At 39.4% G+C, this 19,034-nt stretch overlaps 1 protein-coding gene across 10 annotated transcripts in view; it reads left to right on the forward strand.

Moving 5' to 3' along the window:
* Positions 1 to 19,034, forward strand: part of ATP2B2 (ATPase plasma membrane Ca2+ transporting 2) — a 429,010-nt gene that overhangs the window by 375,594 nt on the left and 34,382 nt on the right. For all 10 annotated transcript variants that reach the window (XM_054216330.1, XM_054216336.1, XM_054216334.1 and 7 more), the window contains 6 exons: positions 1,316 to 1,557; positions 2,132 to 2,366; positions 7,875 to 8,054; positions 9,087 to 9,174; positions 16,097 to 16,203; positions 16,946 to 17,137. In XM_054216330.1, the coding sequence (XP_054072305.1) occupies positions 1,316 to 1,557; positions 2,132 to 2,366; positions 7,875 to 8,054; positions 9,087 to 9,174; positions 16,097 to 16,203; positions 16,946 to 17,137 (1,044 nt within the window). The remainder of the gene's footprint in view (positions 1 to 1,315; positions 1,558 to 2,131; positions 2,367 to 7,874; positions 8,055 to 9,086; positions 9,175 to 16,096; positions 16,204 to 16,945; positions 17,138 to 19,034) is intronic.

The raw sequence follows: 19,034 nt of genomic DNA on the forward strand, positions 1-19,034 counted from the left end.
GAGATTTTTAGATTATTAAGTATTGCTCCCCATAGATGCATCTCTCTGAAAAAGAAATGACATTAATCTGTCTGTCACCAGGTGTATATTTTCCTGGTGATAGAAAGAGGATTCTCGTGGAGAATCTGTGTTTATTTGCTTACTTCGGTTCTAGACCAGTCTATTAGTATCTATCTGACCTTCATTTTTTAAACTAGCTGCAATTGGAGGTTATCTGGAATACTTAACTTACTTGCTAATGCTTTCTTAAAGGTCCCCTTTTCCCTTTTTGTGGCTGTTGCAAGAATTCAAATCTAAGTAGGATTACTGATTTGCAATTTTAATCACTCCCTACATTACCCCTCGTCCCACTGAGGGGCAATGTAGGGAATTCCATTTCCTTAGGAATCCCATTTCTGAAGTAGACTGGATTTTAAAGTCTATAGTGAAATTAAATATGGATTCTGAATATAGTCCTGCAGTCCTAATTCTGCAAAATGTGAGGCAAAAATTGGAGGTCACATTGAAAATGATGCCGTACAGTTGTGTCTTGAGTCAAATCAAAACCTGTTTTCAGTGCAAAATAAAGTTGTGAAAGGACTCGCCCTTCTTTTGGTTCCCATAAGCTAGGGCTAAACTATACTTTAAGCAACACTTTGCTAATTCAACAGAGTACAAGAAAATGTAAGTTATCAAGAGTCTGTAGCTCATACGTGGGTCGCTTTAAGTCAGCGTGGGGTCTTGACAACACAGGAACTTTTTGTGGGGTTGTATTGCATCTCCGAGAAAGTTTGTAAATGAAATGTTTGTTTGTTTGTTTGTTCGTTTGGTGAGATTTACTGTTATGATTAGGTGCAGATCTATTTTTACATAAAAAATGCCTGGCAGGAAAAAAAAAAGGAAAGATCTTTCTTTAAGTCACGGTTACAAGCATGAAAGTCAGCAAAACAATATAACGCTAAGCAAGCCAGAAAAGGAAATACTTGCTTTGTGACAAATGAGAATTAATTACTTTTAAACCTAAAGAACGCTATTTCATTTTTAATGATGTATTGCCTAACCGTCACAAGCTATTCAACTGCCAATAGCTAATTCCAAAGAAAAGAAATGCAAGAGAGCAAATGGAGCTGTTTGTCTGGAGAAATTTTCCTCTTTGTGAGTCTGTTAAAGCTCTAGGGTTTTTTTGCTGGCTTTTAAAAATTGGAAGTCACACGATTGTACACTGAGAGTTTCAGATCTTGAACTGTACGCTGTAACTTTGTTGTTAATTGTTCAGAAGGCACTGTATACTGCTTATCATTAGAGCAATTAATATCTCGTATTTTCTTCTCTCCAGCCACCAGAGAAGGAGGGTGGCCTGCCTCGCCAGGTGGGCAATAAGACGGAGTGTGGCCTCTTGGGATTTGTCCTGGATTTGAAGCAGGATTATGAGCCTGTTCGGAACCTCATCCCTGAGGAGAAACTCTATAAAGTTTACACGTTCAACTCTGTCAGAAAGTCAATGAGTACTGTCATTAAAATGCCAGACGGTAGCTTCCGAATGTACAGCAAAGGAGCTTCTGAAATTGTTCTGAAGAAGTAAGTTCAATGGGTTAGTTCCTGTGTTTTTCCAAACTGCAAAACATTCTAACACTAAGAAGACATACATGGGAATTTCGGTATTTGGAATGTGCTACTTATGGTAGAAATACGATACGCTTTAATAGAATAAGCTGTTACTGTTCTTTTCTCATTTTTTTTCAAGTGCCCACTCTTGCAAAACTGGCTTGTTTTTCTTATCGTTGGCTAGCCAAAGAATTGGGTCTACATTCGGGAGTTTACAAATGGATTCGTTACGTTCAACCCATTTGGAAAATAAGGATTTTTCAGTTTCATTGTAATTTGTCAGCTCATTAATTACATGGGTATTGAGGAAATAATGGATGAAGGGCTCTTGCTGTCGCTGTAATAAGTTACAAACAAATTGTGTCTGATATTTCAGTAGTGAATCTTCTTGTTTAATCTAGAAGTTTACACCAAAAATTTAAAACTTGCCATCAAAAAAAGAAAGTGTTGAATGAAACAAGCTGACACAAGGAAACACTTTTCAGCAGTCGTGCAAATATGCCATCAATTTTTTTTTTTATTTTTTTTTTTTTTATAAATAAAAAAGATGTTCCAGGATCCTTAATGCAGCTGGTGAACCTCGCATCTTCAGACCACGTGACCGAGACGAAATGGTGAAGAAAGTGATTGAACCTATGGCCTGCGATGGGCTGAGAACGATCTGTGTTGCTTTCCGAGACTTCAGCAGCAGCCCGGAGCCTGACTGGGACAACGAAAACGACATATTGTCTGACCTGACTTGCATCTGTGTTGTTGGCATTGAAGACCCAGTAAGGCCAGAGGTAAAGCAAATCCTGACATTATAAAGCATTTCTCAGAGAACTGAACATAAAATGAACTACAGTTCTTGCAGTTTTTATCTTTTTTTTTTTTTTTTTTTAATTAATTATGTCAAAGAAGATAGAAGTGAGCTTTGGAAATAGACTTCACTTGATAAAAAGTCAAATCATTAACTTGATAAAAAAATCAGCTTTTAATCAACCGTATTTAAATAAAGCAAAATAGGGCTTTTTGAACTACGGGACTGAGAGGACTTAACCTTCTCCCAAGGAGCAGTATGCAGGAGGACTGATCAGCAGAGGTTTTATTACGCTCCCAGATATTAAAGAATATTCCTTTAAGTAACGCGGTGATATGCAACTCTGAGAGTAGAGAGAAGACGTGCAGGAATTGTAATTGCCGTGATGGTAACTGCAGCCTGCTCACTTTCCACAGAAATTGCGCGCAGTTGCCACTTCACCAAGTGTCTGAACATTGTAACTGGTGCCTACTCAGGAAAGATGTTTTTCGTGTTGTATTTGGCCAAGGAAAAGCTTTGCCATGGAACGGCTGCAGATTTCATGGATACTATATGTAAATGCCTTGTAAAAATATGACTAAAGTTTCAACTCGACTAAACGGAGAAAATCAGCGTAGGGTGTGCAGACTGGAAGCACGTGCCTGCTACACTAAACTTGTACGTTATGTTACTACAGCAATACAAAGGGCAGATTAAGAAGCAGAACCTTTGTTTCTGACCTGTGTACAAGGTGCTTCATAATTAATCTTGACAACGGAGAATTAATTCCATTTCACAGTTTAGAAACAGTGACGGGAGGTAAGTCCCGAAGTCGAAAGTGCTGAGGATAAAATGCAGGCGTTTTCGCATTTCCGCTCTCTTCCTCCAGTGCTTTTCTCTCTGACTCAGCGGCGAGCGCGTGGCCGTGGCTGCAGGGTAGGGATCCCACCCCGGCGCCTCCCGCGGGTGGGGGGAGCCGTCACTGCGCTCCTCTTCTGCTCCAGGAAACCCTCTCTTCCATTCTGCCCCTGTTCCAGTAGGGGATTGATGACCGTGATCTGCTTTTGAGGAAGGCCGTTGGAAGATAACTCAAATTTCTCTTATACAAAACGAGTGGGTTCTGGTGCTGCAAAAAGTAGTTTGGTACCAATCCCTGTCTCTTTTATTCTTCTGTCTCATTTTACGTTATTGCTGGATGTTTCTTTAATCACGTCTAAATCTCTGTGTTTGATCCACTGAGACTTGGTGGCAATGCTAGACAAGTTAGGAAATTATTTTTTTTACTAAAACATCCAAAGTATAAATTAATCTGATTTGTTTTTCTCCGAGTCCTTTATAAAGTAGGCTTTTACATACTTCTGACTGCTGTAACTTTGGAAACTAGCACGATCTAATTATATCAGGTGCCGGTACCAACTGCGTGACCATGCTTTGTGTGGTAATGGACTTTTGTAGGGTTTTTTTCAGCATCAAGAAGGTTATAATATAAAGTAAATCTTGCTTAGGTGGAAACTGTGTGATAAACTCCTTAGCTCTGTAATCATCAGATAAACAGCATTCCCTTTATCTGTCATCAGATGGTCTCTTGCTGCTAATCCATCTGTCCCTACACCTGACATTGCAAGTCTTTAAAAATATTTAAAAACATTCTTAAAACGTTCTGTCTGCAGTGATGCCTTGATGCTGTAGCGCACGTATATATAACCTCATGAAGTTTGTAACCGTTAGTGACCACTAGAAGGGTGAATCCCTCCTCTTCCCCTCCCGCACGACATTGACTCATGATCCGTGTTGTTAGAAAATAGCCGTAAGCCAGGTTACGTGTGCTATGACAGACGGAGGGAACGGGTAGCAGTGGGATTTGCAGTTATTATTGAAAATAGCTGCAAACTATCCTTTCATGTCGTTATTATGAGTGTGTTTTGTAAGAGAACCGCTCTCATCTCGTAGGGAGTATTTTCTTAAGAGCTTGAGGTAAAAATGAATGGTATTGCTAAAAATAAAGAGGTGAAGCCTGACTTGTGTGAAGGATGAAAGAAGATGAAGGCAGGAAAACATTTTATTTCTAGATAATTATTTGAATAATGTATTGAATTTCTTGTAGTTTAACACCAGAGTACGCAGTAACACTTCTTACTTCGTTGCAAGACGTGCAATAAAATGTTTATAATTTCAGAATTTTACCAAATGTTGGTCATACCTACAGTTGGGTTTGGGGACTTTGGTATTTGGGTTTTTTCCCTCCTTGTCCCTTTTCACTGTTAAAGTGGGAAGTGTTTTATTAACATTCCCAGTATTCATGGATATCAGAATTTACTCTGACAGAAGTGATAGATTAGGTAATTCCAATGGAACGATCCAGTTTCGCCATCCTGGCAGCCTTTAGCTTCCCTAAAATTACATTCCCACTTTTCCTGGGGATAGCTCAGTGTTTTCCTTTTCCCTGAGACGATGGCTGGAGCCAACACGTGCAGAATGGTAGCCTCCTTGTTTCCACGTTGCTCAGGTGCGCCCTTGGAGTGTTGGAATAGGTGAATGCCTGCAGCGTCAGTGGTGCGATGCTGGCGTGGTTTCTCTGCTGATGGTATTGCTGGGAGCTTTCTTGCACTTGCATTTCCTCCGTACGTTAAAAGAAATGCTTTGGATGAATTATTCAACGATACCCAGCCAGCTGACCGGCTTTGTGTGGAGTGTAACCACTGGACACGCGTGACTTTTGTGTAATTCCTGGGTTAATTCAGTCACTAGCTTATTCATTATGAGCAGCTGTTTTTATCAAACACTCAGCTACCTGCTTGATGTTTATCTCTTTTTTTGTGTTTTTTTTTTTCTTTGATAAATATAAAAGACGAGAACAAATAGGATGATGTCTTGTTCCTGCAGAGATTTCTCTGTTGATTTTGACAACCTTTCTGGATTGATTTTAATGAGCCTGTACTGGCTTATACTCATTTGCCAATGTACGCCTACAATCTGTTATTTCTGGGAGATGAACATAAATCACTTCCAAATGTCACTTACTTATTTGTCACCTGATTCTGATAGATATTCCTGCATTGGCTAGTTTCTGCATGCATGCAGGCATTAGAAGGTTTTCTTTGCAGAGAGAAGATAAACCAGAAAATTTTAAAATGTGTACTTAAGCTCTGAAAAACTGATGGAAAATATCTGCTTCTACTGCCCACTCAGTCTGCCAACACTCTTTCTTCCTTACAGCAATAAAAAAATATGAACAATATTTTAACTGTAATTACTGTACACAGTATTAAATCAGATACCACCCACCAGCTGTCCAAAAAAATGAGAGAAGAGGAAAACAGAATTATTTCTCTAGTTATATGTGAGTTTGAGATGTGTTAGAAACTAGGTTGCCCTCCCATGACCTTGTTTAATAGGACTGGCACTTTATGGGAATAGACTTTTTTTTCTGTTTGCACTGTAATTTATTTTTCTCCTTCATGGTTCATACTCTGGTTTTACAGACGGTCATCTAAATCTGTCATATCCTATGCACGAGGGTCGCCACAGTTAAAGCGTGGATGCAAAGGGCGTTCCAAATTGGCAAGTGGGATACAGTCAGGATTATTGATGTGGAAAATGGGTAAATCAGGAGTCATTTGCTTAAGTAATGGATTTAATCTGATTGTATGTTCCCCGTAGAAGTCTGTTTCATAATGTTAAAAGGCTTCAGGTCCAACTAATGTTTCCAGGATACAGCTTGTGGGAAGAATATTCTCAGTTAGTAGAGATGAGGAAATGGGAAGTTACACCTCTGTCCCTTAATTTTCCTCTTGGTTCTGTAATCCGTATTGACGGAGAGTCACTCTGCAAACAGCGCGTTCCCTGGGCGCAGGCTGAGGGTGGAGTGGTTTTCTTTGTTGTCATGGGAAAAGTCTGAGTCTGAGCCTCAATTAGGTGTTAGTTCAGTGAGGCGTTTTGGAGGACAGAAGTTTCACAACTGCCTTTAATAAAGATGCAGAAACGTGGTGTGAAGTTAATATTCACTGATCAGAATAGTCATTATGTACAATATCGTTTAAAGGTGTATCATTTCAGTCTAACGTGGATTCCAGGATCTACAGCCTTTCTGGCCCCATGAAGTCAGGAGCAGCCCAGCATTCGCCACGCTGGACTGGAGCAGTGCTTGCCATCTAAAAGGCAACGTCCTGCCCTCAGCAGCATCACATACTTGCGGCTATAGAGGAAATTAAAATATCTAGGAATGCACAAAATGAACAGTGTAATGTTGTAGGGGGGGGCTCCTTTTCGTAATAGTTTCTGGACTAATGGGTGAGATTAATCCACTCTAATTGGCATTGAGTTCTACAGTACACTTGTATCTCTGACAGAGGTTGTGATCAGCAAGCTGCACTGAACTGGCAGTGCCATATAGCGAGGCTTTAGTGAGGCTTTGCTATTGTCGCCATTTTGATCCCCTCTCTTAAATAGTATTTTTTTTGTTTCTTAAAATTTTTTATTTGGCTCTTGAAGTGTTAAACACACTTCTTATTCTTCCAAGTGAAATAATATTGGGGTTTTTTTTCCTTGAAGAAATAATGCTTTCCTAATAATGATGAAACAGCACTCATTGGTTAGAGTGCTACTTATTAATAATTAATAAATTATCATTAATTATAATACAGTTTAAGGGAATAGATTTTTTTTTCCCCATCTGAAATTGATCTATACATAAGTAGCCTTTCTATAGGTACTGACTTCATATACCCTAGTAATTCTATTAAAAGAGCTTTATTTCATTATTAGGAATTAATTTCCTAGCTCTTATACATTTTAATTGCATAAATCTTTTTTTTTTAAATAAGCTGTGTATGATGCCCCGTCTCAATGTATAGCTTCTGCATTAATCTCGTGGGCCCTGTTACACACTGAATTCTCTCTCACTGGTATTTACACTCTGCAGCAGGAAAAGTTGGTCTCATGCAGAAAGGAGCATAACTAAAATCATGTTTCATTTTTACAGTTTCAGAATATGTAAATTGTTCATGAAACTTTAAACTTGTATGTTTAGGAATTCCACCTTTTGATATCCATGTATTGATATGCATGAATTAGTGTAATAGTGCTACATTATAATAACTTTTTAGATAATCTTATTGAAAGGAGAGTTTGGATCCGAAGTCAGATCATTTTCTGCCCAAAATACATGTATTCTCAGTTCATCTTTACATGTCTGTTGAGTATGTTAAGTTCAGCATGCTGTACCTTGATGCTAAAGGTCAAAAAAGCTGCAGACCAACCCTTTTTATTAAAGTCAGGAGAAGCTTCAGGCAACTGATCTAACAAACAGTTTGTGTGCTTCTTGATACAAGATCTGTCTTTCCTGGGGCGTAACCTCAGTGCCGTAGCACTCAGGCAGCTGTGGTATGCCGTAACATGTCTGATTCTCTTTTTCCTTCATAAATTTCTTAGCCTCAGAATATTCTCATGGGAAACACCTGACATATTTTGTCTCTCACCTAGGAATTTTCTTTCCTGTTGTATTGCTTTTTAGGTCCCAGAAGCCATAAGGAAGTGCCAGCGAGCTGGAATTACAGTCCGCATGGTCACTGGAGACAACATCAACACAGCACGTGCCATTGCCATAAAATGTGGAATCATTCATCCGGGAGAAGACTTTCTCTGCCTTGAAGGGAAAGAGTTTAACAGAAGGATCCGAAATGAGAAGGGAGAGGTAGTTCATATACTAAATCCATCCATATTACGAAAATGTTATTTAAAAAAGGCGAGAACACTGACACGTCGTCTCTGCTGCACTGATGTGTACCTCGTATCAGTAAAGACTGCTTGGAGAGGTTGCTACTTCTTTCTGTTGCTAGCCTTTTGCAATTCAAAGTGCCATTGAAAATGCAGCCTTTTCCCGATGCAGAGCCACTATCAGTTTCATGTGCATAGCACTAGTCTATAAGAAATCAAAACCAAGCACGTTAAAAGCAGGTTTGTTAGCACAGAGGAGAAGGAACTCAACAGCAGTTTGCAGGTCTGTCTCATAAAAATGCAATCTGGACTGAGAGCTCCTCTCATTTCTTTATTATATACCACTTTACCTAATGTACTGCTATATCCACTCACTCCAGTGATTTGCATAAATTAATCTGTTCTTTGGAAGATTTTTAACTCCTCATAACAGATGGAACTAACACACGGGCTACTGATGTTAGCTTTAAAAAAATAAACTCTGTGCTGTGCCTTTGAGTCCGTCACTAATGAACGGACACAGTCGTTTACTCCTTGCATCGATTGCTGGAATCCTTTCTCCTAGTCGCTATTGGTATACAGAGAAAATTCTGCCATTGCTGGTGACAAAATGAAGTGAAGAACTTGGATGCACGTGTAGACTAGAACAACACACTTTTACTTATAAACGTGCTTGATCAGCTTTACGAAACTCCACTACCCTATGTCTAGAGTCACGATTCTGAGTGGAATTATCCGTAAAGATGCTAAGGCTGATGAGACACTGTGGCAAATTTACCTGCGTTAGCCAACAGCTGAGCTTTGGTAGTACTAAACGGCCTTTTTTGGCCTTGCCTTCATTTGCAGCATTGATAGCTGTTATAATTTTTCCGTGCTTTTGAAGAAAAGTTGCAGATCTGAGTAGTGAAGTGAATCATCTGACATATGGATGGAAATATATTTTGCATTTTGCTCATCATGGGCTAACAGTTTTACTGGTTTGGGTTTTTTTCTGTGTTCCCCCCTCCAGATTGAGCAAGAGCGGATTGACAAAATCTGGCCAAAGCTTCGAGTGCTTGCTCGCTCATCTCCCACAGACAAGCACACTTTGGTGAAAGGTGCGTGAATCTACCTTCGCGCGTGTGTGTCATTAATCCCAAAGTTACTCAATCATGTTCGGCACATCATCTGCATCATAAAAATGTTGCTGTTACAAACATACCTGAGTTTTTACCTTTAATTGCACATCTGTACACAATGCAAGGAAGTTTTGTCAGTAACTGTGTCTCTCATGTTTGCGTTCTACCTGAGCCTTCAAATGAAAGATGATAGGAAACTGGTTGGCAGGAATAACAGAAATACCAATAAGGTGTCTGGCAAGTAGATGTAGGCAATCGCATGTTTGCCTTGTGTGACTTTTAATTGGACTAGAGTGAGGATTTAGCTGGGAAGGGAAAATGTGTGCTTGCTGGTCAGAAAGAAAATATTGTTGAGAAATAGGTTGTTCTTCAGATACACAAGAGGGGGCATAGATTTTGTAGTCTTTTCTGTACCCCTTTATGAAGAAACCAATGACAAGCTCATTTAGAGTAAAGTCACTCACTCAAGTGCATCGGTTCTCCCACAATTATTTCTAAAGAGTATTCCAAGATAAAAAAAAACTTTCCATGTTACGATAGCAGTTGTTGGAGATTAACTAGGACCTGCCTCTTCAGCGTTACATGAATGGAGATACGTATTTTAAGCCAATTCTGTTTTCCTAGAGGCTCACTAATTGTATGATTCGTATTGGCTTCCTTTAGATTTCCGGGGGTATTTTTAGTCTGGTTTTGTCCTATAAAAACCACACCATACAAATGCTATTCTCTTGCTCTACTGTCTGCAGATGGAATGCTCTATAAAAGGGGGATTTGTTTGGAGTTTTCTTTATAAAGCCTTTTTCATATCTGTAACTCACACTGACGAAGAAACAACTGGATTATTTTGCTAAGGCCCTAGAAAGTCTGGAGACACTCTTAGCAATTCTTGGAGGTGCTAAGATAAGATCATCCAGCTCATCAGTTACATGTTTTCAGCTGGGTGCCTACTTAAATAATAATTCATATTTAGGTAGGAAATCATTTCCGGATCTGCCTTTTTGGTATGGCAAGGTTTTATTGATGTGACTCCATGCATGACTGATTACAAAGCCTTTTGAGCAGTCCGTCAAATGCCTAAATGACTTGTGAATTTGAAGATTGGATCAGTTGGGTCCTCTGGGATTGGGAGCAGTGTATGTGAGGAGCTCCGGAAGCGTGGATCATGCAGGAGAACTAGGCTGTCTTCTAAGCCCAGGCACGGTGGGGGCATACTGCTCTTACTCGCCCCCTCCAGCCGCTGTTTAGGCCAGTGGTCTCTGAAGGGGGGTGCACACACGTCAGGGATGATCCCCTCTCTATCCCATCCTTTTCTAGTGTATGTGTTACAATGTACATAATATATTAGTACAGTAGTACATATGTATAATTTATAAATAATATACATATTTTGGGGTTGTGTGCTCAAAAGGATTTTGCCAACAGATGTTCACAGTTGAAAAGGTTTGGAGACCATTGGTTTGGACAACACGGTTATTAGCTCCATCGGTCAGTATTAAAACAGCACGAAGTTAGCTGAAGTCTCCTCACTTCCCTGGTGCATATAAAATATTATCTTACAGCTGTTAGAGGACATGAATTGTACAGCCTAATAGTGTATTTGTTTCAGAAACACATAACAATTTGTGTTTCATTAAGTGGATTAAATAAGTCCCTTGGGAGTACTCATTTGAATCATTCAGGATTTTCCCTTAAGAGGAAAATGAAACCTTTGCCAGAGAAAATGAAATCAATAGAGAGCTGAAGAAAAATAAGCAACAAATTATTGATGTTTTATAGCATATGCCCTTTGACAATCCAAAAGATACTTACAACTACCGCATGCCTTATGCAACTAATACAATTAATGTTTTAAAGATGGGGCAAGGTCAAATGATAGAGCAATTAAGTATCCAACAAAGTTCAAGAACAAGTCTGTGGAAAATCATGATGCAATTTTTTGGCTGGTAATACTCCAAGGGCCATTAAAAGTTACAAGAAACTATTTAAACGTTCACTAGTTTTGGGCCTCTTGTTAGAATGTTATGTTTTTCTCAGACACTTGAGGGATCGAGAGGATTTTCTCTTCTTTGATGTATTCTATCTGCTCTAGGGTAAAACCACACATCACAAAATAAACTTTTTTTGATATGTAATTTTTAATGACATACAGCTGCTGGAGGGAATATTTTTTTCTCCTTAACATAGCACAATCCCACCCAGCAAAAAGATCATTTTTATTTTGCATTTTTGTTTTTACTACTGCTAAGGGACTAGAGAAAGGCATGCTTCAGCATTTCAGGCCGTGCAGACCGTTTCTCTCAAATATTTATGGCTTTGAAGTAGAGGTAGATTGGAAAAAAGGCAAAATGGTTTCTCATCACAAGCTGTTTCAGGGAAGCAAAATGTTAGATATCTCAATCCAATTGAAACAATTTCTGATGGATTTTATGACATCCGTTAGTGTAATTTCATATTTTTTACCCTATTTCAAATATAACAAATAGAAATATGTATTATTTATACTTATGTGTCCTTATAACATTATTGCTGAAATACTTCAATATTGTCGTGCTGTTTTTTAAAATACTGTGGGAAGCAACTGTTTAGTACTGATGGGAAATAGCGTCATCTTCTTATCAGAAGGTTTAGAGAAGATGAAATAAATACTCAGTTTACCAGGTAGAGAAGCTGTGCTTTCCAATCTGTTTAAATTAGGCTGGAATTATTTTTGAGTGATATTAAAACTGGCTCGTCTATTCACATGTAAGGCTGATATATTATCAAGCAGAAAGGGAACTTTAAAGAAGAAACCAGTTTTATTAATTAACCTTAATTACTAAAATATTTCCACTATTATTGCATGGGATGGTATTGTATGTATGACCTCAGTAATGTGGACATACCATACGGGTCGGTAGAATAATAAAAACAAAGAAGAGTGTAATAATTGAAATTCCAAGCTTAAATATCAGCATGTTGCAAATTGCAAGTGGTTTTTATCCCCATTTGAGAAACAATTTTAATATTTATTTTTATTCAAATTCATATGAAGAAATACTCAGAAAGTTGGCTTGTTCCACCGTGTGAAAAGTCAGCTTCAACCAACGCTTCTCTGAAGCGGTGAACATAAAAATAGTTTAAAGGAAGCAGGAGGTACACTGCACTTGAACCTCGAGTTTTATCCTCTGTAAATACCACTTAGGTCTCTGTAGCCTGTGTTGAGTGGACCTTTGTGGGAGGCACTGATGCCTTCAAGGTTCCCCGGTAGCGTTTCGGTCGTACAATACAGAGCCTGTTGGTGGTATGTGCTTGGTACAGAAATCCGCGTGTTTTAGCCATGTCCCCCTCTGCGTTCTAATACCATGTACTTTGTGGAGTACTGTTCACTGAACAATTACCAATGCTCTCTGTAATGTTTGTAACACTTCTATGTTAACCTTTAAAGCTCTGATCCTGCACATACTTAGGCTTGTAGCTGAAGTTGAATTTAAATTTTCTCTTTCAGACAGACATTCTAAATTCTTGTTACATGAACAGGGAGCTTCAAAAAGTTTGGAAGTATTAAAAAAGAGGCAGAACGGGACTGCATCTGTCTATGTTTAACTTGTCAAAGAAATATAACTATGTGTAAGCATGTAGGGTGATCCACTTTCCTGCATCAGTAGCACCTGAATTGGTGTGCACCTGTGAAATGCTCTCCTGGAGCCAAGTTTTTCCTGTCTGCCTGTTTTGAGTTAATCGGTTGGGACGGAAGGAAATACCTAAATCAGGAATTTTTCTCTCCCAGAACAAGCCACTGATGTGACTCTAAGGGTGACAGTGGAAGTAAGAAGCGTTTAAATAAAGTGGCAATAAAGGGAGAACTCAAAGCTATACTTGATGTGTTTGCTCTGAGCCATGGGTACAGGTAGCTCCTTGTGAAAGAAATGGGAGACACATCGTTGGTTAATGTTCTTTATATTATTGTCCTGAGTGGGTTTGATTTAATGCTTGCTTAATGCGAAGGGAGGGAGGTGGGAGACACAGGATATATTTCACTTTCAGCTGTGTATGCAGTGCTGGTACCTTTTGTATCAAGCTTGTGCATATAGTGCCCCTCTTGATAGAGCTATACATAGTTGTTTAAATACGCTCTTTTCCCTCATCAGAAACAAGCTGCTGGCTCTGAAAAAGTCATGCCTTATGTAAGACACATGACTCCTCCCCAGATTCCTGCAGCATCAGCGGAATCGGCACGTGGAGCGCACTGTAACGTTAAGCTCTAGGTGTATTCCTGTGGCTGTTGGATAAAATTTGTTTTGACAGCGGAAAGTCGTGGCCAAACAGCTTGAGATGAGGGAACAGGCCAGTGAAACAGCAGAGGCCGTTCTGGGAGGAAGCTTTGCTGAGTTTTAGGAAATCCCCGGCTCTACCTTGCAGAGCTGTTTTTATTAAAATACTGTATGTAAGCTTTCAACTGGAGTAAAGCAGTCTATCTTGAAGAAATTTCCTGTCTGTTAGACATGACTAATTAATACTGAAGCTTCTTTTTAGCTGTTTTGAATGAGTGGAAAGGCCAGTAGATGCCCTTACTGACGTTCGTCCCTGCTCACTGAAGCAGTAGTTGTCCACAGCTCAAGATTGCAGAGGGGTGACCCTTCCTAGGCATCCCTCTTCCGTTTGCTCTCCTTAATGTTTGTAAAATCTATGCAGGCATGTTAGTCGATACTGAAGAAAATTCTTGAGGTGAAACCATATCACAACTATTAACAGAATTATATCAAAGAAAGAAAAAAAAAACAACCACCCCAAAACCTAAAAGTAAATGTGGCTGGGAAGGGGGCAAGTGCTGGAAAGCAGAGAAGCATTCAGAAATGTGAGGAAGGGAGGAGGAGGAGCAGATTAAATGGAGCGTGCAGAAGTCAGGGAGCCTAAGTATAGCTCTGATAAATCCTCTGAATCCCAAATAATCACTACTGCTCCATTTTAGAAATTTGTCTGGCATACAAACGAAAGTTCCGCAAAGATCTTCTCTCTTGCTATGAATAGCACTGAAGTCCATCCATGTTCTATTGGGCCATGCATCGACATGTCCCTGGTGACACCAGCCGTGGTCACTGCCGTGAGGTGTGTGGCTGAGATGCTGATGGTAACCGAAACCAGTTTCTCTCTCCTTTTCCATGGCTGCTGGTTATGCAGTTCTATGCTCTGGAGGGCGCCGGGCTTATCCTGGCTGCATAGTTTGCTTTCAGGGATAAAAATGACTACTAAAGCTTGTAAATGACTTAGCCGCATCCAGCAACTGGCTGATGCAGGGCACTTGGGTAGTGCAGTCACTGACGCTCGAGCGCTATCTATTAGGAGGTCATTTCTTAGAGCCTTTTCAACTTGATTTGGATTGTGCTTCCATTTGGAATCCAGTTGTGAGAGGATGCTATCTGCCTGTTTGGAGCAGTTAATACCGTGACGTGTCAGGGGTTTTAACGAATTTTTTTCAGAAGTTTGAAACTATTAATTTAACATCAAAGGGTGCGTTAATAACAAGAAGGGAAGACCAAGATAAATGCTTTTGACAGTAATGGCAGCTGATGTTCCTGTTTATTTAGAAATAACAAAGGCAAATCACCCCAACAAATTGAAAGCTCTAATTATAAGATCTTATCAGAATAATGTGCCACTTATTTGAGTTCATACTGCCAAGAGAAAGTGAAAAGTTTTTTTCCTGATTTTCATAAGACTGAAGAATAGAGGAGACTGGCTGTTTCCATACTGCTCTGCAATCTTCTGGGTGTCTGATAAGCCTGAACCTTGCCAAGAGGCAGCTATTGCTCTGTAATCTGCAATTTCCTATTTCTGGTTAGTTATCTGATGTGGGAGTTATTTTTTTCCAGAGTAGAATGAAAGCTTTTCACACTGGGTAGGTTTTGATAATTGTTTTTAGAGGCTATGTCTTTGTGCAAAATGTGTTAGCAAAAGGAACTCTGTCATTTCCCTGCGCTAAGTTACTAATATGGAGAGGTGTTCTTGTATCCCCCACAACAGTCCTGTATTCTGGACCCATATTCAAATGGACTCTGACATGGAAATAAAAACAGGGATGGTGAATGATCCCCATCCTGTTAAAAAACCAGGGCTGCTTCTGTAACCTTAGACAAATTCTTTCTTCTTTTCTCTACTCTGCCCATCTGCATAAGTGGAAAATACTTCCCTGCAGGCTAGTTGTGTGGAACTTGATTCAGCGAGTGAAAAATGCTTCCCTTTCTCAAATGATCTCAAAATGAAAGTAGAAATTATTTTATTATGTCTATTTATTAAAATGTTTGGCTCCAGAATTTAAAGAATTATTTTGTATCTTCTTACTCATTGTTTGGCAGAATTGAACATGTCTGTTAAAATGCTAATTTGGCTCCAGCTAAATAAAATTCTTCAATGGCATTTGTTATCTTTAGGTTAAACTGATTGCCAGAAGGCATCCCAGTAATGCAGATATTACAGTTCAGTCCTAGTTTAGGAGAGCTTTAAGTGTGAATTTAAAGTCTTTGGCAAATCCTTTCCACTGATGTTTAATCAGAGAACTGGGCTGAAATGGGTTTACTGTGACACATAATTTTAAATAGTAGAAATCTTCCAAAAGAACATAAAGAGCTGATCTCATGCCCTTTCAAGTCTATGCAAGTTTTGGTGATGTTTTGATGATGCAGGATCAGAACTTTCCGTGTGAATTCTACTAGTGACGTCTAGTAGTGCCTAGTAGTGATGACACTGCTTCCATCATTATTTTCCTTAAAGATCAACTCTGTTAATCTCTGTAAGACTTGGGTGGTATTATGCAGTCTTACATAATACATACTACGCAGATCCTGGTGTTTTTTAGAGGGAAGGTTTATCTTGCTAATTATTTTTTATCTATGTATGTATACACACGCATGTGCATTTTTTGCAGGTATTATTGACAGCACCCAGGTGGAGCAGAGGCAGGTTGTAGCTGTGACTGGTGATGGAACCAACGATGGACCAGCACTTAAGAAAGCTGATGTTGGCTTTGCAATGGTATAATCTTGAGCATGTTTACTGATGTTTGGGTCATTATAAATTTGCTGTAAGAGGTTTTTCGTTCATTCACCGTTGAGAAAGTTGCTTAGTTATTACTTGTCAGTGAAGCAACATATGGAGGGGGCAAGTTATGTTGCTTCAGAATCCTTTAATTTACTATATTAGATTCACGGGTATTGCTGGTTATGATACTTTTTCAATATTTTGTCGAATATATTGGCTATTTGTGGAATTTTGTGCCAATACAGAAAAAACATCTCTGTTCTTCACAGCAGTGGAGTACTATTTTGCTTTGGTAAAATCCATCACTGTTGGTAAAGATGTCTTCCCAACGTACTCTGACTCTGAAGACATTAATATACTAGACTATATATTAAGATACACAATTCTAATTTTTGTTAGCAATTCTGTTCATGCATATTAATAAAATATCATCAATGATAAAAATAACTCAGAAGATTGGTAGTCATTAAGCTGATAATTTAAAACACTCAAAACTATCATCACATGAGTTACACTGCACTCTATCAATTCCCTTTTCTGCGTCCTTATTCACTTTCAAAAATAGGCCAAATTAGCTAACTTCCTGGCAAATATAAAATGCAGAATATACTCAGCAGTCACTGTTACTATGCTGGGGAGTCTCTGCATAACTGTGGACTTTGAACGAGTATGAAGATTTGTATTCTGTCTCTGTACTTTCTAGTAGGTAGTTTTATTCACAATTCATTTTTTCCAGGGTATCGCTGGGACAGATGTTGCGAAGGAAGCCTCAGACATCATCCTAACAGATGACAATTTCAGTAGCATTGTGAAGGCTGTAATGTGGGGACGTAACGTCTACGACAGTATCTCCAAGTTCCTGCAGTTCCAGCTCACCGTTAACATTGTGGCCGTGATTGTGGCTTTCACCGGAGCCTGCATTACCCAGGTAAGGTTAACGTCAGGCATTGCTTGAAGTATGGGGCCAAATCCTACCAAGCTACTCTTGCTTTTACGTAATGGTGGCTTCCATCTGATTCTTACTTCGTACAACAGAAAGTATGCTTTCTGAAATTCCTCTGAGCAGTAAGAGTGTATTTAGGATCAAGCTGCTCGATGTTAAATAGCTGTTGGCATAAGGAAGCGCACTATTCCATCGTCTCCTGGAAGAAAATTGCTTTTGGGAGCTGCTAGTTTTTGTGCTGCCTCCATACAGCACCCTGGTTTTGATTACATATTATTGTCGTGACAGAGCCTGTGAAGATAGGACAGAAAATGTCAGGGACTGGGAGAAGGAAGAGGTTATGTGTCTCTGCCTTTTCCTCTCAGAATATTTCACTACTAAATATATAGTTCTTGATGGATTGTGGAATGAGATTATTATTTTCAAGAGAGTGGTACTGACACACAGAAGTAATCCCAGCAGGGGAGCTTTTTGATTGATAAAACTATTTTGTAGCTTTCAGGCAATTCCTTTTAATTTCAGATGCAAATGACAAACCAATTAAATGGCACATACAGTTGGGCTTTCATCTCTTTTTCTCCCTCTACATTAATCCCTCATTGCGATCCTGGCGTACATGCAACATCTAGGTCTTTTACAAAAAGCATATGTGAAAGCAAACCACATTTTTTTCCCCTTCAAATTACTACTTTTTGATAATAAAGTTAAGTTTTCTTTGCCCTGGAGAGAAAACAGGATGTATTTAGTATAGTATGAGGTTTTTTCCTTCACTAGAAAATAGCAAAACATGCAGGTTTCAGTGCTGTCACTCCCTCAAATAATGCATATTTCAGATGCTGCAGACAGGTGCTGTTACAAAATGCCTCCTTTGATTGAGACGCGCTGTGGGAAAGCTGATGCTTCCCAGCCTTGTGCTCCACGCAGATGCACATACCTGTTTCAGCAGGGAAATTTCACCTCATGCACACCTGAGCAAAACAATGAATAAGTCATTACCTCTGCTCCAGGGTAAACTTACATTGTAATCATGGAATTGATAGTTGAAAGCAGAAACCCAGGTACCTTTACACCACCATGAGATCAAACTTCTCCTAAGCCTTGACTGACATTCAGAGGCTTTTTTTTCTGCTGCACACGAGGAGTCTGCAGCTGCCAGCTCCTGCTGGCACCGGGCTCCAGCCAGGCAGAGACCAGGTATTCGGCTGCCCTGGGCTCAGTGAGCATGAGGCTGGTGCTGGGGCTGGGATGCGCGGGGACATCGGAAGTGCCTGCTTTTGGACCAGGCGGAAGTGATCTTAACAAATACCTATTTTATTCTGTAGAAAGGAAGCACGGAAACCTCAGTTCACGTGTTTTCCAAGAAGTGAAAGTTGTGAGCCCATAAGTGCTAGACTGCCCCGGGTCTTGAGGGCGCCTTGTTGGCACAGTTGGGCCTGTGCTACAGGACAGAGTTATTGGTGTTGAGGCAGAAGTTGGATAACTTTTTCCTTTTATCTTGGGAAATATTTCCAAGCATATTGAGAAAATGTTTAGCTGTGAAGTGATTGTTGCTGGTAACAGAAGGTATGTGAGTAAGGACTAAAAGTCTGGAAGGCCAATCCTCCTGGATTTTTCTTAGTGGTACAAAACCGTATAGAAAAAAAAAAAAAGCTAAAGCAAAGTGGTAAGAATACTAGAATTGGAACTGAGATGAGTGCTTCCTTTGAAGACCCTGTTTTATAGACATTCAATCGCTGCCTACTAACATTTATGGTGATTTTTTTTATTTGTGTCCAGCATTTTTTCAATGGCTTTGTGAAAGCATGAAGGGAAATACATTTGTTAATTTGTTCCTATTTGTTAACTAAGGAATTTCCGGTTTATTCTTGAAGAGGCTAAACAT

Source organism: Rissa tridactyla, chromosome 10, assembly GCF_028500815.1.
Source record: "Rissa tridactyla isolate bRisTri1 chromosome 10, bRisTri1.patW.cur.20221130, whole genome shotgun sequence".
NCBI classification, from domain to species: domain Eukaryota; kingdom Metazoa; phylum Chordata; class Aves; order Charadriiformes; family Laridae; genus Rissa; species Rissa tridactyla.